The sequence below is a fragment of the Phocoena sinus genome, chromosome 7, assembly GCF_008692025.1.
Source record: "Phocoena sinus isolate mPhoSin1 chromosome 7, mPhoSin1.pri, whole genome shotgun sequence".
Lineage (NCBI taxonomy): Eukaryota > Metazoa > Chordata > Mammalia > Artiodactyla > Phocoenidae > Phocoena > Phocoena sinus.
This window is the reverse complement of record NC_045769.1, coordinates 47,006,756-47,026,901: the sequence shown is the minus strand read 5'-3', so window position 1 is coordinate 47,026,901 and position 20,146 is coordinate 47,006,756. Positions and strand designations below refer to the sequence as shown.

The window sequence follows — 20,146 nt, the reverse complement described above, 5'->3', positions numbered from 1 at the left end:
CAAGCACATAGATTTAATTTTACAATTTCCACTCAATAAATTTTTCTAAACTTCACTTTATAAAAATTAAAAATGGTTTCAGTGATGAAAGCAGGTAATGATTTTATAGCAATTTCCTAAAGAAAACACTAAGAATTAACTTTGAGTAATGTATTTTACTAATTATTATCTAGTCACTCATTTTTACCATTCATATTTTATTGTATTTCTTACGCGAATCCTATATTAGAATATTCTTTTGTGCAGTGACCTTGCAACCTCGCACTTGGGCACAGCATTCCTGATTTGGGGGAGTGATCAGGTGGCCCCTTTGGACACACAGCCTTGCCGTGCCACTAAAAAGGGACGAAAGTTTGTCTTGTTTAGATTTTTTAATTTAGATAAACCTTTTCAAAAGTTAACAATCATGTGTTGGTCATGTGTCAGGCACTGTGCTGTCATGGCAGATATGATAATAAATTAGGTGGCAGTGACCACCCCCACCCCTTCATGGAGCATGCGGGCACTAAAGACTTAGTTATATAAATATTCAAGAAGTTCAGGATGCTGTGTAAGTGTATAATAAGATACTTAAGCTTTTCTGAGGGGATCAGGGGTAACTTTCCTGAGACTTGAAGAAAGCGTTGACTGTGACAAGGATCTACCTAAGGCCATAAAACTGGAAAAAACATACAAGACAATGTAACAGGACTTTAATCTGATGTAGTAAGATAAACAGAATTATGGTTTATATGTAATTATTTTCATAATTAATTTCTTATATTGGGTTGGCCAAAAAGTTAGGGGTTTTCCATCATATCTTATGGAACTTTCTGGCCAACCCAATATTTTATGTCTCACAGTCTGAGAATTAAAATCTCAGTCTTCCCTCCCCCTGTCCTGGGATGTTGAATGGAAGGCTCATGAAATATTTGGGGATGTGTCATATCCTTGACTATTAGAATCCTCATTCTCCTGGAATTTGTTTGGGAACCTAGAGCTTCATGGTTAACCTACTATCTATATATATGCTACTTGACTCTCTAACTAAAATATTTGATTTCTCTGGAAAGGAAGAACACAGACGTGTACTCTCCCTCCTCTGTGCTAGGAAATATGCCAGATGCTTTTATGCAGTTTATATAACAACCATTTAAATCTAGTTATTTAGATCACTTACTTATAGATTAGGATACTGGGAGTCAGAGAGTTTACATAAACTCATCTAATTTTGCAAAGCTGCTATGTGACAAACTACACATGCATACTTAGGTCTGTCTGATTCTAAATGTTATGAAACATACTTGCCTTTCTCTAAGTGCTCCTTGCTAATCTTGTCTCTACCAGTCTAAAGGAATTAAAAAAAAAAAAAAACCTTATCACCACTATTTTTTAATCATTTTTATCTTATCAAAAAGTTTCTCTATTTCATCCTCCCTGCTGGTTGAACTAATTTTAAAAAGTCTACTATTGACTTGTGAGAGAAGCCGTAAAACCTTGTAATGTTTTTCAATAAAATGCTAGTACAGTATTTCAATGAAATGGCATACATCTATAAAATGATGGCATGACCTTGGCATAATGTGATAGATGGTATCTCCAAAACTGAATCGATACAGACACAGGATCATGCTATCACAAGATTAATTAAAAACAAAACAAAAGAAAACCAAAACTGCATAAGACTGTGCAGCCAGTCAGCTAAGTGGTCTTCAAGTCTAGCTTTAAGATCAAAATATTTCCTTATCCAGGTGGGTTTGGTCTGGATTTACCCAGAGATTTTAAACTTGGGTTTAATTACTGATGGGTTAATTCTGGTTTCTTGGCTGACTGTGGCAGTAGCAACAGTTTCAGGAACATCCTGGTTAACTGGCATGCATTTTCTCAGCCTAATTGAGGGAGCTTGGAGGAGGTGAATATTAGGAACACTTGGACTCTTTCTCCTCCCACTTTCTAAGACGGAATTGCCTGCTTTGCCCTGTTGGGACTTACTGTAACCTCTGCATTCCTTCTCTACCCAACCTCCAGAATATTAGAACTTTAGCCATCCCTTTTGAAAAATGAGTGGAATGAAGAATTAGAGTCCATCTCATAGTGCCCACATTCCTACTCTCATAAGGCACATAATGGTTTTTACTTTATCAAATAATGTTCCATCTTTAGGAAATTTTCCCAATAATATATATGTATTTTTTGGTGGCATATAATAATAAGCCTTTATTTTTCATTCATGGGTAGGATGTGAATGGCCCTTCTGATCCCAGCTGGGTTTGCTTCTTATCGACCGGTCAGCTGGGGGCTGATGTAGGCTGGGCCTGCCTGGGCAGATGGACTTCAAGCTGTAGGTCCAGTTGGTCTAGACCTTCAGATCTGCTCCCAGTGTCTCATTTTTGGGTGCAGGCTGAAGTGATGTAGCATGTACCATTTGGCCACTTCCCTGTGCCAAGCTCTCAGATAGCCAAGCTTAGATGAGTCCCCCTTTTCTTTGTATCAACAGCAGCACCCTTATGCATGCCTCTTATTTCACTTACCACATTACACTGAAATAATCTGTCTACATTAAAGTCTCCCTTGTGAAACCATGAAATTTCGGAGAACCTGGTCTCAGTCATCACTTCTTCCCTAGCACCTACCAGAGTCTCAGGCACATAAGATATATTTATTCAATCTTTATCAAAGGTTAGTACAAGGAACAAAATCACATTAAAGAGCTGTTGGAGATATGAAATCAAAATGTATTTATGGAAATCTTTTGTACATCATAAACATATATACAAATGAATAGAAGCTATCACTTTGTTCAGTCTCTCATTATTAACAATGATGAGATTTTTATCACTAATTTACTAATTTGCCACAAAATATTACTTTTAAGAAAGAAATAAATCTATAATAACGATCACTACACAGTCTCCTCCTTGTTCTATTGTTTTATTGTTAAAACAGTTGATGCTTGAACAACACAGGTTTGAGATGCATGGGTTCACTTATACAAAATGTTTTTTCAGTAATAAATACTATAGTACTACATGATCTGTGGTTGGCTGAATCTGCATGCAGAATGCAGGACCTAGAGGAATCATGGATACAGAGGGCTGACTATAAGTTATATGTGGACTTCACTGATGGTTGGTACCCCGACCCCTGCATTGCTCAAGGGTCAACTGTATTTTATTTTTAGACACAGATCTTTATGGGATTAGAACTATCTTCTATTACCCAGATCTTCTGGTATCCTGCTTGACTAGATTCTTACTTTGGACTCATCTGAGAAGTTTTTATTTGAGGAATAAAGGCAAGAAGGAGAGAATGACTGAAACCTCAGATGTTTGTACTTTCCTTTTCCTTCTCATACTTTTCCCAGACAAAGGGTGACATCTAGGTTCATAGAGAGTTGTATCTATATCATTTTGCTCCTTGCAATTTTTCAGAGGTACTTCAGTATTTAATATATAGTCTGAGAAAAAAGAGATCTTCCTTGCTAAAGTGACTTTTTTTTTGGACTAAGATTTTGGAAAAATGTCACTTCAATAAAAACTGATTTTTCTATAAGATGGAGAAAAATGTATTAAATTTTTGGATTAAAATTGAGAGCGTTGACTAGCTTAAAAGGATGAATGCTTTTAACATTTTACCTGTAATGTTTGTATGTTCTTCACCTTCCTCAGGAACAGCATTAAGAGGGGCAGAGGCACAACTAAGCAGCAGACATACAGAAACCCAAAAAATCTGTTCTTTCTTCATTGCGTCAATCATCTCTGAAATACAGAACACAGATATATCTAATAAATAAAATGTTAATGTGGATTTATATATAGACTAGTAGGAACTTTATGCATACCTCCACATGTAAATTTCTATGACATTTAATGTGTATTCTCATACATTTCTGTCCACAAATTCCATGAGACATATTTAAAACGTGTATTAGCATTCAATATTGTAGATACACATACTTTCAGTGCATATAGCTAATAATATTCAAGTACAGAGGTCATATTTCAATCTTGAAAATATACATTAAAATGGCAATAACTGAGAGACATGGGTAATCCTGATCAACATGACTAAGTATGTATTAAGAACCATTTTCATTTGCAATTCTATTTGCCACATCTTTCTCATAACTTTCTTTTTTGAGTCAGAACTAATTTTACTTTAATTTTTCTTGCATTTTTCTATTATTTCTTTAACGCAACTTTCAATTTCTGATTCCTCTTCCCTTTACTCCCATTTCAAAAAAGAAACACATTTCCAAATTTTCATCTTTGTTTCCTTTAAAGTATGTTTCTGTTTTTATAACCAATTTCCTAACCACGTTTTCTATGAGATTGCAAACAAAACTGTTGAAAAAAGAAATTGTCTAACATTCTAGCCAGTCCTTTGTCCCAGTTCTTCTCCCTCAACTTAGGGAGTTATCTGATTCAAAAGAGTTTCATAGAAAAGTGACTTTAAGTGATAAATCAACACATTTACTCTCTATAGGAAACAGATTTCAGCAGGAGAGTGAGACTTCCTGTTTCAAAATTATTTAAAGATCAATAGCAAAAAATAATGGAAAAGCACATATAAATTTTTTTCTTTAAGGCTATTTTTCCTTTGGATTCAAAAGTGGAAGGAAATGTGTAATGTTTACACAGTACGGGAAGAGAAAAAGAAGAGAATGCATGCACGTGTTCAGCCACTGATGCGATCGGAATCAGGAAGGAAAGAGCAATGTTATCAGTAAACATTCAGAAATGCAGGAACAGATATTCCATCAAAAACAATTTAGAGAATATTCTGTTTATGTCTATAGTGGATCACAGCTGCAATATACATCATTAAAGTGTAGTCATAATAAATAATAAAGTAATAAATGGCATTTGCTTTAAACTTCATTAAAATCACTAGTGAAATGTATAACCTATTTTCTCACACTTTGGAAATGATAACACATTTTTGAATTTTAGTCAGTAGCAGTATTACAAAACTTCTAAATCATATCATAAAGTATTTGAATTCACAAATATATATGTATTTAAATGTATGTACAAATATACATATACACTGTTGACCTTTGACCAGCATGGATTTGAACTGCATGGGTACACTTATACATGGATTTTTTTCAATAGTAAATGCTATAGTACTACACGATCCACGGTTGCTTGAATCCTTGGATGTGGAACCGCTGATATAGAGGAATTGTGGATATGAAGGAATTGTTCATATAGAAGGCCTAATCAGAATAGTGTGACTACTTTTCTTCATGGACTAGATTCACATAGCTTCAGTATAGCGTTGATAGTTTTAGTTTGGAAGTGTCCCACCACTGAACCAATATGTTTGAGGTGGAGAGCTACAGGAGACTAGCACAGATTTGGTGGACCCTAAAAAAAGTCAGGGGTCAGGGAATAGGAAAATGTCAAAACACTGCAAATCTTAATGTAAGTATATGAGTTTAAGGGTGGAGTGGACAGGTGTAGCTCCCAGGAGGAGTAGATTATTGCTTCCAGAAGAAATCAAGGGTGTTGGACAGAAAACACTATGAGTATGCTCTATAGAAAGCCATAGCTAATTAATGACTGACACAGAACTTGAATTCAAGTGAGCAGATTGCTAGTTCAGTACTTTTTCTTCTCCACAATGTCGCCTCTGAAAAGTGACCAAAACCACTAAATATTTCCATTTCTAAGAGCAGTGTAGAAGACTGATTTGGGTGTGCGTGCCACTGAAAAAATAGTACAACTTGTTATAACATTCATAAAACTGTAATTTGTGGAGATCAACTAGAGTGAACTGATGTAATTATATATTATTGTAATGAACTTATTTTTAAATTTCAAAACGCATAATTACATTGTAAAATGACAAACAAGATAACAAACCTAACCTGAAGCTATCCAGTGATTAACACACTTCTTACACATCCTTGTACCTTTCTGTACTCTATTGTCTTAAATAGCTGGCCCCATTAAAAATATGTATTACCCAACCTGGTATCATACACAAAAATTGATTCAAGAGAATTCAACCATCTAAATGTGAAAGATAAAACATTAAATTTTAGGAGAAAAAACATATGAGAATATATTCATGATGAGGTTGGCGAGCATTTTTGAATCAAGATATAGACAGCACCAATTAAAAATAAAATACTGATAATTGGATTTCATTAAAATCAAGAACTGTTCAACAAAGGAAGCACCCTTAAGATACTGAAAAGGCAAGTTGTGAGGAAGTATTTGAAATTCATATATCTTAAGATTATATATTGAAAATGTATAAAGAACTACAAATAAATATGCAATTAAAAATGAATCAGGGCTTCCCTGGTGGCGCAGTGGTTGGGGGTCCGCCTGCCGATGCAGGGGACACGGGTTTGTGCCCCGTTCCGGGAAGATCCCACATGCCGCTGAGCGGCTGGGCCCATGAGCCATGGCCGCTGAGCCTGCGCGTCCGGAGCCTGTGCTCCGCAAAGGGAGAGGCCAGAACAGTGAGAGGCCCGCGTACCGCAAAAAAAAAAAAAAAAAAAAAAGGATTAAAGATTGTACAGGCAGTTTTCAATAGATTATATATATACAGCCAATAAGCATATTAAAAGATGCTCAACATCATTACTCATCAAAAAATACAAATCAGCACTGTTATGAGATACCACAACTAAAATTAGTAAAAACTGACAATACAAAATGTTGGTGAGGATGTGGACCTTTAACACTGTTGGTGGGATTATGCTATGGTCTGAATGTTTGTGTTCTCCCAAGTCCTTATATAGAATTCTAACTCCCAAAGGTGATGGTATTAGGAAGCAGGACCTTTCAGAAGGGATTAGATCATGAGGGATGGGATGTGTTCTTATAAAAGAGATCCCACAGAGGTCCCTTGTACCTTCCATCATGTAAGGACACAGCGAGAAGGCACCAGCTATGAACCAGGAAGAGGGCTTCACTCTTGCTAAATCCTCTTTAATTTATGATCTGTCATCAGAAGTTATTTAAGCAAGAATATATTACATGAATGTGTTGAGTTAGTGACTAGTTGTGCATAATAATATGTTAGTCACAAAGGGAGATTTAAAAATTTGGAGAAAGCCTTGACCCTTAAGGAATTTATGCTCAACCAATTGAATTAAATACAAATGCAATGTTAAGTGCCAAGATGAATTGTGAGAATATCTTTGCATATACCAGGCACATAGTAGTGGACAATAAATATATGTTAAATTATTTACCTTGAATAAAAATAGTATTTATACATTAGGGCAATAAACTAGAAATTCTAAGCTCAGCTCTGCCAGCAACCTAAGTAACCTTCGGAAATTTATGTTTCTGAACCTGATTCATAAAATGCTTGACTTGGGCTAGATTGTCCTTAAATTACATTTCAGTTCTAAAAATTTATGCATTTGAACTAACACATTTTCCTCACTTTGCAGAATAACATAGTTATGTCGTATAACTTACATTTTATAGTCACTTTAATGATAATTTGCAGCATCAGTTTTAACCTTTTTAGTCAAGGTATGTTCCTAGAATACCAGTTCAGCAAGATGTTATTAGTTATTATATTTAAAAAGTGTTCATAGATTAATATATATTTATATCTAAGTGTAAAATTTTATATAGGTTTCTTAACTCTAGGACTTTTAAAGAATGCTTAATGTGGTAATGTGCAATAGTATCTTCTATGGGAGATATAGTAACTGCATTTCCAAATTTATATGTCAAGGGACTATTTTCCCATAAAATATTTTTGGAAAATATCTGAGAGATAATATTACAGATAAGAAAAAGTCAAGAAAAAGTCAGTAGGTTTTCTGAGCTAGAAAAATATTAAAAAGTATGATATGCTTTGTGCATTAATAAAATCCAGCATGTATGGAAAGATGTTGAGAGGGAAAAATTATAAGTGGAATTAACAGCTAGAATGTTGCAGATCAGATTGAAATTATGAAAAGGGAGTTATCAGTGGAACTACAGAGAAAGGGGCAGGTATTTTGAGTTAGTATTGATAAAACTGAGTCATTGAATAGATACAGAATATGAAGGTCAGAGGATTCAAGTATATCCTGAGTGAACTGTTGTGTGCTAGTCCTACAACTTGGTAAATTAATGTAAATATTGGTTGGTGTACATATTAGGGACAAATTCGGTCAGGACAGATTACACTTGAGGTTATGTTTTCTAAGTGGAACAGTATAAGGGCAGTTAAAGACACAAGGCAGGAGATAGGAAATATTTTGCTGTAGCCCCATCATCATCATCATCATTAGGGAGGATCATTTTGACAAGGGAAAAGGTGTCCAATATGTCATTCCCAGCTCGCCTTTCAACTTTATTTCCTGTCGGTCTTTTCTGTAATTACTCAGCTTTATGGATACTGCCTACTAATCCCTTGGCTCCACTGAAGCTGTTGATTCTTGAACATAGCATATTCATTCTAGGTTTAGTACTTTAAATTTGTTATTTCCTGTCTTGGGGGCACTCTTCTACAAGATCCTGGAATGACAGACTCCCTTCTTTTAGTTAGGACACTTGTCAGGTATTCTCTCTCCAAAAGACTTTCTTTGAGCACCATATTTAAAAAGTAACAACCACCAGTTCCTCTATTACTCTCTCTCTCAATAACTTGAGGGTTTTTTTTTAAAGATTTTTTTGTCTTCATTATTGAATTGTAGGAGCTCTTTATATATTATGGATATGAGTTCTTTGCCAAATATATATAAATATTCTATCTTGGTCTATCTTATCTCTTCAATTTTATTGATCAATTTTCTTTTGATAAGCACAAACTTTTAATTTTGATAATTTCAATTTAAAAAAATGTTTTAATAGCTATAACTATATCCACAGAGTTGTATAAACATCACCACAATCAATTTTAGAATATTTTCATTACCCTATAAGGAAATTCCCCACCCTTTAGCCATCACCCCCAGCAATTTTCCCATCCTCACGTTCCTTGGAAACCATTAATATAATTTGTTTCTATATATCACCTAATTCTAGACATTTCATATAAACGGCTTTGAATCTGGCTTCTTTCGTTTAGCATAGTGTTTACAAGGTTAACCCATACTGTAGCTTATATCAGTACTTAATTTCTTTTTTTAAAACTTTATTTACTTTATTTGTTTTTGGCTGTGTTGGGTCTTCGTTGCTGTGTGCAGGCTTTCTCTAGTTGCAGTGAGTGGCGGTTACTCTTTGTTGTGATGCACGGGCTTATTGTGGTGGCTTCTCTTGTTGCTGAGCACGGGCTCTAGGCATGTGGGCTTCAATAATTGCAGCACACGGGCTCATTAGTTGTGGCTTGTGGGCTCTAGAGTGCAGGCTCAGTAGTTGTGGCACACGGGCTTAGTTGCTCAGCGGCATGTGGAATCTTCCCAAACCAGGGCTCGAACCCGTGTCCCCTGCATTGGCAGGCAGATTCTTAATCACTGTGCCACCAGGGAAGTCCCAGTACTTGATTTCTTTTTATTGCTAAAAGTAGTCTATAAATATACCACAATTTATTTATCCATTCATCATTTAATGAACATTTGTGCTGTTACTACTTTTTGGATATTATGAATAATGCTGCTATTAACATCTGTGCACGAGTATTTGTGAGGATATATATTTTTATTCCTTTTAGGTATATACCTAGGAATGAAATTACTGGATCATATGATAGTTCTGTTTAGTCATTTGAGGAACTGCCAAACTGTTTTCCAAAGCAGCTGCACCATTTTACATTCCTAAAAGTAATGACTTGCTTTGTTTTTGGAATAGCACTTATCACCACTTACATATTTATTTGCATACATAGTCACTGTCTCTCCATCACTAAAGCATTTTCCATTCTTAGCATAACATTCACAATTCTATGTTCGATACCCAAAATGATGACTGACATAAGGATAAATAAATGAATTAATATGGATAAACTTTGTGAATTAAAATTAGGCTACAATATGGATCATTGGATATATCCATACAGTTTTATTTATTTCTACCAATCCCACCAAAAAATAAAGACATTAGAATCAATGTGATGGAATGTCCATTTATCCACATTTATTTTTCTAATTGTGTCTTTTGTATTGCTTATTCCACTTTTCTGGAAGTGTAAAATATTTTAATTGAAAACTTTGTTTAAAAAGAAAATTTTCAAAGAAAATGTAAAATGAATAGAGTAAATTTCTATTTGTAAAATTTTGCTTAAGTGATAGGTAATTTGCAACTCAAAGAAAGAAGACAGGGTGATTACTTAAATCCAATCAAAAGAGATGGTGAGTGTGTAGGAGAGATGACTAAAGAAAGGTGTGCTTAGAAAAGAGGTAATTAGGTGAAAGAAATGTATTATTTATTACTTCACTATTTATTTATGATATTAATATTCTTGAGAGGGTATGTGAAAGAAAGGCAAGTGGTCTGTGTGAATCTAGTAAGTGAGAGCAAAAATGGAAAGGAAAAATGAAGAACTTTGAGGTTTTCACTTGTTGAGGATATGAGCTCATCTATGAACTTCATATCAACTATAATACTCTTAAAAATCCTATCCTGTATGAAATATTACACCCATGTTAAGAAAACTGAAGCTCAGAAAGGGAATATAATTTTTCCAAGTAGAATGAAACTGAGCTAATATTTGCACCTATATCTGTGTAACTTCAGAGCTCAAGGTCACATCACCATACCAAGCTGCTGTCCCAAGAATTGGTCAATCTGTCTCAGCATTGTCTAGAAAGCACCCTATCTCCAGCTGCCTTCAAGGTTATTCTGGTTTGCTTGACAAGTATATTACTGTGGTAGAGGTGGCTATATCCCATATGGAAACAAAGAGCCATCAAATCAATCCAAGTAATGCCCTAAGTAACATCTCTCTCCCTCCCTCCCTTCCTCGCCCTTTCCTCCCTTCCTTTTCTCCTCCATCCCTCCCTTCCTCTTGCATGTTTAGTGGTTAAGAGGAGGGATCTGGATTAACACTGTGATATGAGCTGAACTGTGTCCTCTCCAAATTCATATGTTAACGTCTTAACCCCCAGTACATCGGAATGTGACTGTTTTTGGAGATAAGGCCTTAGAATAGATAATTAAGGATAAATGAAATCATTGGGGTGGGTCTTATGACTGGTGTCTTTATTAAAAAAAAAGAGAAAGCAGACACAGAGAAAGACTGACTACCTATAAACCCAGGAGAGAGGCCTTAGAAGAAATAAATCCTGTTGACACCTTGATCTCAAACTCTAGCCTCCAGAACTGTAAGGAAATACATTTCTGTTGTTTAAGCTACCCAGTCTGTCATACTTTGCTTATGGCAGTTCTAGTAAACTAGTACAGACTGTAAAACTTCAAATACCAGTTCTGTACCTTACTACTTATGTGAATTTGACAATATATTTATCCTCTCTCTGCCTCTATTTACTCATTTATAGACTGGGTATTTTACTAAAACCTATTTCAGAGAGTGTGAGGATTAAATGGAAAGGTCATTAGATTGATGACTAATACAATAAATTTTAGCTATTATAATCATTTTAAGTAATCCTTGACATCACTTAGGGTTTACTGTAAAAACGGAAGCAAAATATTTTGCTTATTCTTTGTTGAGCTATATTGAGCTTATTCTTTGTTGAGAATGTCATCTCAGACTCTTTGAAAATCTAAACAATTGAAAATATAGCACTGATCTGTAAAGACCTTAGGCCCAAACTGAGAGACATTTTTGTGATAATTTGGTTAGGTATGGGAGGTTTCTTGGGCTACAAGTTGTAAGATGAGGCAGTACAGATCTTAATGTAAAATGAATGTTTTTCTAAGAATCCAAGTCCATTGGAACTAGAAATATGTTGGCAATTTGGCTTTGGTGAGAACAACTCAAAGGAAATGGCAATGGATGTTGATGTGGATAAGAACTTGTGGCAGGATTCAGAGCAAAAAGCTCACAGGTAATGGAAGAGACCAATAGTAGGCTGGAAGGATAGCATTAAATTTCTTTCTTTTTTTTTTTTTTTTTAAATTTTGGCTGTGTTGGGTCTTCGTTGCTGCGTGCAGGCTTTCTCTAGTTGCTGCGAGCGGGGGCTACTCTTCGTTGCAGTGCGCAGGCTTTCTCATTGAGGCAGCTTCTCTTGTTGCGGAGCACGGGCTCTAGGCGTGCAGGCTTCAGTAATTGCAGCACATGGGCTCAGTAGTTGTGGCATGTGGGCCCTAGAGCGCATGGGCTTTAGTAGTTGTGGCTCATGGGCACTAGAGTGCAGGCTCAGTAGTTGTGGAGCATGGGCTTAGTTGCTCCGCTGCACGTGGGATCTTCCTGGACCAGGGATCAAACCCATGTCCCCTGCATTGGCAGGCAGATTCTTAAGCACTGCACCACCAGGGAAGTCCCCAGCATTAAATTTCTAATACATCATTTGGGAAAGGCATATAACAACATGTAGGCAGTTATTACTCTATTTTATCATTAGTTTTGGGGTACACACTTGTTATTTTATCATCTTATAAATTTATCTGGAAAAATCACATGTTGTGTTTACGTGTATATTATCATCATGGTGCTTATATAATTTAAACTTCCTAGTTCAGATTTTCCTTATCACATATCATTGAAGTTTTTCTTTTTTAAAATTTTACTATTAATCTCTAAGTTCAATGAGTACTTCGCCATGTCTAAAAGAAATTTCATGTTGGCTGCTTATTTATTTGCAGTGTAGCAATGAAAGACAGGAGAGACAAAACCTGACAACCAGAAAAAAAGGAAAAATATAACTTGAAAAATAATTCCAATTTTCTGCTCAGCAGTGGCAATGTTGTTATCCTCTTGGTGTTTAATACTTCCCTCCACTCAATTTGGCTGAACCCTGGGGGGGCTGCCCACTAAAACCTAGTGCCTGTTTTTATCTCTAACCTTTGTGCTTTCTTGGCTTTTTCTCATTTTGGGTGAGTTTGCAGTGCCCTAACACCAAGGATAATGAATGAAGAAAGGTAACATGAGAATAAATCTACAGTAAGGGGAGGAAGACAAAAAGCCCTATCGGTATTCTTTCAGTTTTCTTTTTTTTTTTTAATGTTTTAAAGTTCATTTTTTAATAAGTAGTATTTTCAACTGAAAATTCCCAAATATTCACAACAATTAGAGTCTGGAAATGGATTTTTGTTAAATATATTTCTCAGTAGACTTCCAACACTTGTTCCTGAATAGAGTTACTGAAATTGCATAATCTCAGGGAGAGATTTGAGAGCCAGATTCTTCTCAGGAAAAGAGTATTTTTCTAAATAAATACATTGTGGAAATACAAATGTTTGGGCAGTTTCCCAAGAGAGATCTCAGGCTGTGTAACTGCACGTTTGCCATATAGCAAATTCTAACAAGTCAATACAAAGCCTTATCTCTTTATTAACTCCCCCCTGGATCTCACATTACTGAGGCATTGAGTCATCACTACAAGCATTATTTTGGTATCAGGATTATTTAATCTACGACCTACAATTAAAATTAAGATCAAATTTCCTGAGGCTCTGGCTGTATGGTATATTCACCACATTTATTTTAAGAATGATAATAGAAGTACAAAGATATATTATTATAAAACATTTGTATTTTGTAATGATTTATTATTTTTTGAAGTGGTTTCTTACCTATTAGGTTACTGTATCTTTTAATTTATTTAAATTTTTGGCTGTGTTGGGTCTTTGTTGCTGGGTGTGGGCTTTCTCAAGTTGCGGTGAGAGGGGGCTGCTCTTCGTTGCGGTGCACAGGCTTCTCATTGTGGTGGGTTCTCTTGTTGCAGAGCACGGGCTCTAGGTACGTGGGCTTCAGTAGTTGTGGCACACGGGCTCAGTAATTGTGGCTCGCGGGCTCTAGAGCGCAGGCTCAGTAGTTGTGGCGCATGGTCTTATTTGCTCCGCAGCATGTGGGATCTTCCCGGTCCAGGGGCTCGAAACCGTGACCCCTGCATTGGCAGGCTGATTCTTAACCACTGCGCCACCAGAGAAGCCCCAGGTTACTGAATCTTGATAATAATGCTGTGTAGCCAGTGGGGCAGGTATACTGAATTTATATTAGAGATACATGGTTTGTTTTCCAACCTCATATGCCCAGGTGGCTCGTAAGTGACAGAGGCAGGATAGGATATCAAAGCACCGTTAAAATAAACAAGATTTGTGGAATAGAGACCAAATCCAATGCAGGAAACTATAATTAAATGTATTAATCACTTAGTCTCTCTCTGTTTATTTCTTTTTGCGATATACCTTTATTGTGACTTGAAGACGATGATTAGGCAATATCACCGTGGGAACTATGGGATAAAAATTGATTTCTCAAAATAATTGATTTCTCTGGTTTGCTAATCCTACAAGTACAATTAACTGACCAATATAAGTTTTTACTGTGATCATTACTGTAATTTTTGATTCAGTAAGTTGCCGAAATGTTTTCTATTCCTAGCTTTAGCTCTACACTTCATTAGTAATTATATTTATTACTGTGTAAATATTTCCACATCACTCTATCCATATATATGGGTAGCTGGTTTCTGGCCCAAGCCTTAGCGAACCATATTAGAGAAGGGAATAGGTCATAAACCTTAGAAAACTTAGGTGTTTGCCTCTCATACCTGGGAAGAGGAAACAGAAGTTCACCCATCAGTCAAAGCCTGAATGAACAGATTAGAAGAAATCTACACAAGGGAACATCTAAAAGAGGTACTTGAAAAATCTGTTAAGTAACATATTTTCTCTTTTTTTCCCAAACTTTAGAAGAAATAGAAACCACATATACACACATTTTAAAAAATCTTGGCTAAAGACTAGAGTTGAAAAGAGCAAATTCCTATTTTATTTAAGCCCCATTTCAAACATGTAATTATAGTCAGCTCTTGAAATATCTGGGATTAATTTTCATATTGTAGATTAAGTCTTTGTTTAGATGTTCTCTCCAGATGCCTGCTTTTAAGCCACCTTATTTTTTGTTTTTACCATGGGGTGGTGAAATTATAGTTTGTCACTTTAATGATAATAAATCATAATGTGAAAAGCAGTTTCCAATAATGAGCCTTAATTATTATTTCTTTCTCATTTATATTTCACACTCTGTCTAAGATAATGTTGTTAACTTATCCTCATTTGATAGAGAAAACAAATAGTGGTTCAAAATGATAAAATAACTTTTCTAAGAAAACAGCTTGCAAGTGGTTGTGCAGATGTACTAATTCTAAAGCAAATGCCTTAGTTATTGCTTTATACTGTCAAATTAAAAAAAAGTTTTGGGGGCTTTCCTGGTGGCGCAGTGGTTGAGAATCCGCCTGCCAATGCAGGGGACATGGGTTCGTGCCCCGGTCCGGGAAGATCCCACGTGCTGCGGAGTGGCTGGGCCCGTGAGCCATGGCCGCTAAGCCTGCGCGTCCAGAGCCTGTGCTCCGCAACAGGAGAGGCCCGCGTACCGCAAAAAAAAAAAAAAAAAAAGTTTTGGTAAAAGAAAATTTAAATATTATTAAAAATTATATTTACACATTCCTCTGTGGATTGATTAGTGTGATTTGTTGTAATAAAAACGGTTAAGTCAAAATTTGAAAAAGACACTACAGATTTGATTAAGGCAGTCATCATCTTAGAATGGAACCATGCTCCAAAGCATGTTGGCAGCGTAAGTTTTTTGGAACTCTGAGCATGCAATATTATAAAGGAAGTTTATGTTGATAGGCCAGCTGGTAAAAATTGAGTGAAAGAGCCTCAATGCTTAAGGTAGGCAATCATCAATGACCTAGTCCAGATTTGAGGTCTGGCAAGAATGCTGAATTAGACCTTGTTCAAGGTAGTTTTTCTTTCCTATCACTTCCAACCAGCCAACACAGCTTGAAATGGATCTTTGTCAGGTAAGGATACAAGTGATTTTGTGGATAAAGCTCACAGGAGCTATCTTAGTCTACTATGGCTGCCATAAGATGATACCATGAACTAGATGGCTTAAACAACAGAAACAAATTTCTCACAGTTCTGGAGGGAAGTCCAAGACCAAGGCATTGGCAGAATCAGGCTCCTGGAGAGAGCTTTCTTCTTGGCTTGCAGAAACCACCTTCTCTCTATGTCCTCAAGTGGCCTTTCTTCTGTGTGTGCATATATAGAGAGAAGGATCTCTCTCCCTCTTCTATAAGGTCACCAATCCTGTCAGATTAGGACACCACTCTTATGACCTCATTTTAACATTAATTATCTCCTAAAAGTCTTATGTCTGAATACAATCATATGGGGGATTATGGTTTCAACATATGAATTTGGGGTGGGAGGGACACAATTCAGTTCATCATAGCAGGAGCCCTCCTAGTTTCTTAAGAAAGTATCTCTAAACTAGGTTAGTAGATTTGTTTCAGAAGCAAGGGTCACTTCCCTTTTGTCATTAGGCTGTGGGAAGAGATACATCAGCCCTAGAGTTTGCTTTTTAATGTGTAAGCCAATTCTTTTCTTTCTGCACAGACTACCATGTTCTATTTCTTGTTGCTTAAAAATTAAGCCTGAGGCAGGACTGGCCATGGCCTGCCACATTCCTATAGGAAATGTAGAATCACCTATACTATAAGGATGCTTAGTATCCAGTTCTCTCAATTTATGTGCTTTTGTTGGGTTTTTGTTGTTATTTACTAAGAGGGGACGTGTTCTGAGAAAATTGTTCTGTATAATTTCTTCTAGGAAGGTGTCTTTTAAAGTTGACAAGAAGGAAAGACTTGGCAGGTAAAACAGACCCTCACTGCCTAATCCCTTCTCTGCTTCATTCCTCAACTGTAATCACAAATCATATGTTCCAGAGCAGAAAGCACTGCCCTGTATGTCAGTCCTTATAACTTGAAATTAGAGAATAATTTTTACTCAGCCAGTTAGTTTTCTGGGCTATGAAATTACTGAGAAGTTTTATTTTAAGATTGGATTTTTTCATAATTTTGCATAATAAAGTTTATTAAATTTTCCTAAGGGCCTGAAAACTAAGTATGTACCATTTGCTGCAAGATATTAGGAAAATGAGAAGTTATGATTACTCTTATGGAAAAGGATGTAGAGACACTCCCAACTGCAGCAGAGAGGAAATTCTGTGGTAAATCCCTACTCACAGGGTCTTCCTTACCTCTCCACCTCTGGAATCATGCTCTGATTCAGTCTCATAAATGCTATGGATATATTGGTTCTGTATCAAATCTCTGCACAAATGGAGTCTTTTCAGAATCCTGCCTTGAACACTGAGACAAAATAGCTCCATTATTATGTTCCATTCCCTTTCATTTTTTTTTTAAAATCACTGCACTTATCCCTATGTAACACGTTTGCTTATTATCTGTTTTCTCTGTCCTTAAATGCAGCAATTATATCTGTTCTTCCTAGTATCTAATAGGAGCTCAATAAATGTTTATAGAACAAATCGATGAATTAAGAGTTCTGCAAAAAAGAAAGTAAAAAGTCACTGGAGAAATTTAAAACAAATGTATAAACTAAAATTATTTAAAACTAAAAAAAAAATTATTTAAAACTGTATGAATGAGAGGGGACATAATGGACTTCAATTATAACTTAATCCTCTACTAGAGATGACAATAAGTATTCAACTAATTATTTCTTCCTTTTCTCCACCCTTACTTCTAAGAAAACCTGCCCATATTCTCTATTCATAAAGTCAGCTCTCCAAACTCCTATTGAATGGATAATAATGAAGTCACATTAGCATCTGGCCACTACTGACTTGCCAAGCGGTAGACATATATACAGAGTCAGATGATTTGCTGGTCTATAGAGAGAGGTGTGGTGTAGACTTCCAGAGAGGGCCAAATAACAAGAGCTCACTAGAGAGGCTGCGATGGTGATCTTAGTTGTTCTTTTTTTTTAAATTTTTATTTATTTATTTTTTATACAGCAGGTTCTTATTAGTTATCTATTTTATACATATTAGTGTATACATGTCAATCCCAATCTCCCAATTCATCCCACCACCAACAGCCCCCCACAACCCGGTGATCTTAGTTGTTTACATTCTAGTCTCTGCCTTAGCTCATGACTGTATATTCTCTATAATACTCCATAGTCTATCAAGGAATTCCAATTGTGCCCTTGAGGTCTTATTATATGTGTTGTTTATTTCATCTAAATGAATCTTGTTTTATGATACATAATTAAAATGTGATATATTTTATTATCACCATAATTGACATAATGGTCAATGTCTTTATTTTAAAAAGTCAATAACAGAAAAGTAAATGTATTTAAGGAATTTTTTCTATGTGTATTTTGCAACAATTTAGTTATAATTTTATGATACAAATTTAATTTTTTCATTCAAAAATATCTATAGTATATTCTTTTAATATAACTTTAAGACTATAATAAGCTTATAAGTTCTAGGTACCTAGAAATTTTATTTTTCCCATCTTTACAATGAGAAAAATACAAAAAATGTTAACAATAAAACCATCCAGAAATTGTCTATTTAATTTGTGTTTGATGCCATTTTGAAAAAAATGTAGTTTGTTTTTCATCTAAGTGATATATCTGTATAAATCCAAAGTAAGCATTCTAAGGTGGTTACTAGAGCCTGAGGGATGGGGAAATTGGGGAGATGTTGTTTAAGGGCACAAACTTATAGCCAGTAGATAAATAAGTCGTGGAGATCTAATGCACAGCATAGTGATTATAGACAACAGTACTGTATTATAAACATCAAAGTTGCTAGGAGACTAGATCTTAATTGTTCCCACCACAAAAAAGAAATGATAATTATGTGATGTGATAAAGGTATTAGCCAATGCTATGGTGATAATCATATTGTTATGTATAAATATATCAAATCTACACATCATGCACTTTAAATTCACACAATGTTATATGTCAAATATATCTCAATAAAAAAGTAAGCATTCTATTTGGTATTATTGAGATAGTATGAATCATAGGTAAAATTTTATTATGACTATGTATTACTAACTATAATAGATTTAAATAAATATTTTCATCCAAAGCAGGAGAGTTTTAAGTATTTGTAAGATACTCATTGGAGCCATGAAATGAGAAGCTCAATATGTAGACATGGAGCTCAGGGTAGACATCTCTGTAGAGACAGAAATGTGAGAATCAAGATAAAAATGAAAATTACTCTGTGGAGTGCTGAGGTTGATTTGATTAACAAGTACTTAGGTAGCATGTGGTATGAAGCAGGTGTTCTTCTGAATGATTGTGCAAATACTAATTCACATAATCCTGACAGTGACTCTATAAGGTGAGTGTGAAGATGGGGAAGGAACACCCTATAAGTGAACTGTGGAGAACAAGGATAAGGGAAATAGGTCTAAGAAGAAGATTAAGAAATAGACAGGGAAACAAAAGGAAACCTGGGAGGCTGTAGTGACATAGATGCTAAGGAAATGAATACTTCATTACATTGGCACAAGTTGACAATGTCTAGAGCACAGAGGGTTCAAGTACAAGAGTTAAAAAACATGCATGGGGTTTAGTGACAGTGGCATTGTCAGTACCCTTGCACACTGCAAAATAAAATTTGGTACAGTGGTGGGGGGCAGCAACTGGTGACCTGAGGAAGGAATTGGAACGAAGGCTGTGAAAACAGCAATTGAGGATATCATTTTATAAATCTATGCTGGAAAGTAAGAGAGGGTGTTTGAGGGAAACTTTTGTGGAGGGCTTAGTTTAATATGATTCTGCCACTAGAGAGGAAGAGACAAAAGCTAAAAATAAAATAAATAGAGACTGAGATCCTGGACACAAGTAAAGAGGGTCTAACCTTGGCCTGAAGAAAAGAGTAACTTCCATTGAAATGAGGTTTTCTCTGTGGGGAGAGAAATAGGACACATTTTTCAGGTGTGTGTGTGTATGTGTGTGTGTGTGTGTGTGTATGTGCGTGTCTTATGATGGAGCTGTTGAAGAGTAGACAGAAAGTTGATTTTCGGACTTCCCTGGTGGTGCAGTGGTTAAGAATCTGCCTGCCAATGCAGAGGACATGGGTTCGAGCCCTGGTCCAGGAAGATCCCACATACCATGGAGCAACTAAGCCCGTGTGCCGCAACTACTGAGCCCACATGCTGCAACTATGGAAGCCCACACACCTAGAGCCCGTGCTGTGTGATAAGAGAAGCCACCGTAATGAGAAGCTCATGCCCCGCAATGAAGAGTAGCCCCTGCTTGCCACAACTAGAGAAAGCCTGTGCGCAGCA

At 35.9% G+C, this 20,146-nt stretch overlaps 1 protein-coding gene across 7 annotated transcripts in view; it reads right to left on the bottom strand.

Moving 5' to 3' along the window:
* TFPI (tissue factor pathway inhibitor) overlaps window positions 1-20,146 on the bottom strand; it is a 77,059-nt gene that overhangs the window by 34,453 nt on the left and 22,460 nt on the right. For 6 of the 7 annotated variants that reach the window (XM_032637571.1, XM_032637568.1, XM_032637570.1 and 3 more), the window contains one exon: window positions 3,615-3,737. In XM_032637571.1, the coding sequence (XP_032493462.1) occupies window positions 3,615-3,735 (121 nt within the window). In that variant the 5' untranslated portion in view covers window positions 3,736-3,737. Of the gene's footprint in view, window positions 1-3,614; window positions 3,738-15,934; window positions 16,107-20,146 lie in introns of all 7 variants that reach the window. The other variant, XM_032637569.1, reaches the window with a different exon arrangement.